Below are 4139 nucleotides of genomic sequence, written 5' to 3' on the forward strand. Positions count from 1 at the left end.
AATTAATTATTTTGAAATGAATAAAACACAGACATAGGCCTATTCCTATACAAATAAAAAATAAATTTTAAATCTGAAACTAAATCATGATTTTTTATAGGTAATTTATAAACAAATTTTCGATATTACTTGTCATATTATTTATTTAATCTTAAAGTAATGTGCATCTTACAGTGCTTTCATATTACCTGAATATTAGAACCAATCTGTTATGTTATGTAAATCAAATAAATTTGAGTTGAAGATATTTGTTGTTATGTGAATTTATAATTGCTTTCTTATTTTTATTTTTCATTTCATGAATAAATATCCTCGTTTGTAAAATTAAAATATATATATATATATTGAACAGTGTTCTCTGTTTCATTTAGAGATGTATTGTCCCTACAATGATTGTGTTTTGTAGTTTTAATAAAGCTTCTACTTCCGTAGAAAAAAAAAGAAAAAAAAATGTTTGCACTTATACAAATTAAAATAAATTCGAATCAATTTTTGTTCAAAGTGGATAGCTATTATGTGACATTAAAATGACATATTCAACAACAAATTAAGAATTACTTTTTCAGGGGGAAAATACCTTTAAGGACAGTAAATCGTGATTTTTGTCGCCCTCTCTATCAGCTCTCACCTATTATATTTAAAAATCGTCACACCCTTATTATTAGCAATTGCAATCGAGTCATCGCGTTCAACTAAACTCAGTTAAACCGCATTCAGCTGCATACACAATTTACAGGTTTGTTTATTTTTTTCTCCTAATTACTATACAGAAATGTATAATTTATATCATGATTCAACGTCCAAATGTATATAGTTAACAATCAGTATTCTATAATGTACGATAGATTGCAACAGAAGTGAAATGGTTATAAGATTTAAGATTGTATAAATATTCTGATTTGCATTCTTTACAGATGCATAAAATGGTGCGTAAATGTGTGATAATTCTTTTGGTCTTCCAATTTTGTGATTGTAAGTATAAGAATATCATATAAAGCATTTTTTTTCACAAAAAGGGGATCACGCTACTGTAAATTAATTGAAAGGGTTACTAAAGTATATCAATTTGTAGGCCTATGTTAATGACATAATAAACAATTTAAAATAAGATACATTATTATAATGAAATTGTGTTAAATGGGACAATTACCAATTGTACGCATATCATAAAGATATAAAGTGAAGTATCGGTGCAATGAAATGTGTATGTATTTACATTCAGTTACGATTTGTCAGACTGAACCTGTAGTCACACTACAAGATGCTATTGCCGAATTGGGTGGAGATGCAGTCCTCAACTGTCATTACACACTCAGTGGTAAAAGAATCCTTCTTGGTGTCCAATGGTACAGAAGCAATTCAGCAGGAGATCAGTTGGATTTTCTTGTTAATACTCAGATAAAAAATCAACATGGTAGATATACAGTTGTTGCATCCAGAAAATCTGCTCAAATTGGAACAGCTACTCTCACCATTGCAAATACAGTATTGTCTGATGATGGGTACTACCTTTGTAGAATCGTTGATACCACCGGTGAACCTGGTGAACATTCTGCAAATCTTGCTGTGTACTGTGAGTATAATTTTGTTTTTTTCAATATAGCAAAAAAAAAACATTGGTAAAAACAACTCTGAATGGTAGTAATGGACAGAAACTATTAGACAGGTACTGGTTGGTATAAAACAGTTAATATAGCCTACTTTTTAGCGTAGGTTTTTCTTTAGTTATTATATTCGTTGTAAATGTAAATTTTTGATTTGAAATGCTATTTATTTATTTACCAGATTTCTATAGCGCCCTTTTCATGAAAACTCATGCTCAAAGGCGCTTCACATCATAAAGACAAACACCATAAGCAATAATTACAAAAGTAACCTCAAATTATACGAAATAAGATTTCTTAAACTAAGTTATAAATATTCTTACTGTCCATTAATTAAAATCGCATAAAATAGAAAAATAAAATGAACGATATACAAAATAGGTCGGAATTTCTTAAACTACGATTACAAAAATACAATGTATTTACATATTAATTATTATTTAATTTATTTATTTATTTATTTATTTTATTTATTTTTTTTTTTTTTTATAAATTTAATTAAATTGATTAAAAATTAAAAATATTATTGCACAATGCAATTGCACTATGTTACCAAGTAAAATTTTATTTATTCAGTTTTTAACAGCCCTACAGTCCCAAATAGTGTGGACGTGAATGATTCAAAGAACTGTGTTGGAATGGGGTTTCTCGGTTTTTTCTGTGGACTATTTTTGTGTTTCCTGATATGTTGTGGGTGCAAAATAAAGAATGGTGTGCAGGTAGGAATAATTTAAATCAGACATTTTAAAAACAGGATCATATTCATAAAACTTATTTTATTTTTAAAAATAATAATAATTTTATTTTGATTTGACAATCATGTGGTAGTGTTTACTTTTCTAAAAACTTAATTTTATATTTCTTGTCATTATTTTGTTTAATTATTCACCTTAAGAATCAGTAATAATACTACACTGCCTGGTGTAGGCCCACTGCCAAATAAACAATCTGTTCAGTACTGTATAGGTTAATATGTCTATAAATTATATAGGGCGACGTGAATAACATTTATTTTCCCCATTTCCGAAATGTTATTAGTAAATTATTCAATTAAGTAAATTAATTAACATTAGTATTCATTTTTGTTTATTTTTTAGAAATCAGGAAGTGACAAAACAGCAAGAAATGATAAATAAATAGATTTCTATTGGACTATGTTAATAAACTGTATATTTGTTATCCAAAAACAGCACAATATTATAACCTTAAATTATTTTGGTCATATTGATAACGGATAATAATTATATTATGAGGAAATATGCCTGTTATATCGTTGACGACAAGGTAAAGTAAGGTATACCTATTATAATAAATTATTTCCGGGTGTATTTATGGTGTAATTAGGTAAACATGGTTTGATATAAAAATTATAGCATACGACTACTTTCTTTGCCTGGAAACGGCAGTTTATTTTTGTTTGCTTGGGTTTTATTTTCTAGTGTACAGGCATCAATAACGGGTTAGCAACCAAGAACCATTGTTTTTCTGTACTTGGAAAAGCTAAGAAACATTTATTATATAAATGGCATATTGGCCCAAATAATATACAATGTAAATAATATTTTTGAGTACGTATATAAATTCTGTTCTACGTTTAAATGAAAAAAAAAATGTTCCAAGCTTAGTAATGAGATCAGTATTTGTAGTAGACATAAGATAAATTAATTTTAATTTAGATGAGTAATTTGTATAAAAAGAAAACATATATTTAGGCCCTAGTTCCAATATCTATATTGATTGTAGTGAACTTCAATTCAATTTCTAATTCTAAATCCCTTGTCTTAGTTTAGTCATAATGTGTTATTATTCAATTACAAAATTATATTTAAGGCGTGTGTAATATTGGAGCTTAGAGTTTAACCTAGTATCTTCATAGAATTGTTGACGTTCAATATCGGTAATTTAATAAAATTGGAAATAAAATTATACATTATATTCTTGACCTGTTGTGAATGCCATATGTTACCAAATCCATTTATGCATAATATTTGTTTACGTCATTGGCCCAACATTGCTCATTCCGTTGGGCTTTTTTATATCGAAAGTCATAAATTTGTTTAATGAATTTGTCATTATCCATTTGGATTACTCTCAGCCAGTAACGAAGTACATTAATGATACTTGGAATTCTAATAAGTTTCCACTTTCTCTTCTCACTGCAACACTTGGCGCAGAATTAACTATTTCTAAAATATATTTACAGACTTTTAAGTGAGCTTTCTCTCAAATTGATATATCATTTAACCCCTATATTTCATAATGTAAAATTGGCATAATCTTTCTCAGTAATCCTTAATTCTGTCGTTTAATTAATACCTGTATTAAGAAAATAGCAAAAACTTACGTTTCTGTATCAGGCTTTATTTCCAGAAGCAAATCCGATTGATTTATCCACAGGTCCAAATCAAAATAATATACGTATACCAAATGGATAAGAAGTTCAAACAATACAGCAACAGCCAATCTTGTAGCTCAGTTAAATCCAATAACAAAAATAATCGTAAAATTGTCGATAAATTCAAATGCATAGACAGA

The 4139-nt window shown here is 27.7% G+C and overlaps 1 protein-coding gene across 1 annotated transcript; it reads left to right on the plus strand.

The window, feature by feature from the left end:
- The first annotated feature begins 690 nt into the window (after nucleotides 1-690).
- On the plus strand, nucleotides 691-3497 carry LOC140057468 (uncharacterized). Its single transcript, XM_072103141.1, has 5 exons — nucleotides 691-736; nucleotides 915-972; nucleotides 1223-1573; nucleotides 2181-2323; nucleotides 2702-3497. The coding sequence occupies exons 2-5, from the start codon at nucleotides 915-917 to the stop codon at nucleotides 2738-2740; spliced, it is 591 nt and encodes a 196-aa protein (XP_071959242.1). The 5' UTR covers nucleotides 691-736; the 3' UTR covers nucleotides 2741-3497.
- Nucleotides 3498-4139: the final 642 nt, after the last annotated feature.

The sequence above is a fragment of the Antedon mediterranea genome, chromosome 8 (genome assembly GCF_964355755.1).
Source record: "Antedon mediterranea chromosome 8, ecAntMedi1.1, whole genome shotgun sequence".
Classification (NCBI taxonomy): Eukaryota; Metazoa; Echinodermata; class Crinoidea; order Comatulida; family Antedonidae; genus Antedon; species Antedon mediterranea.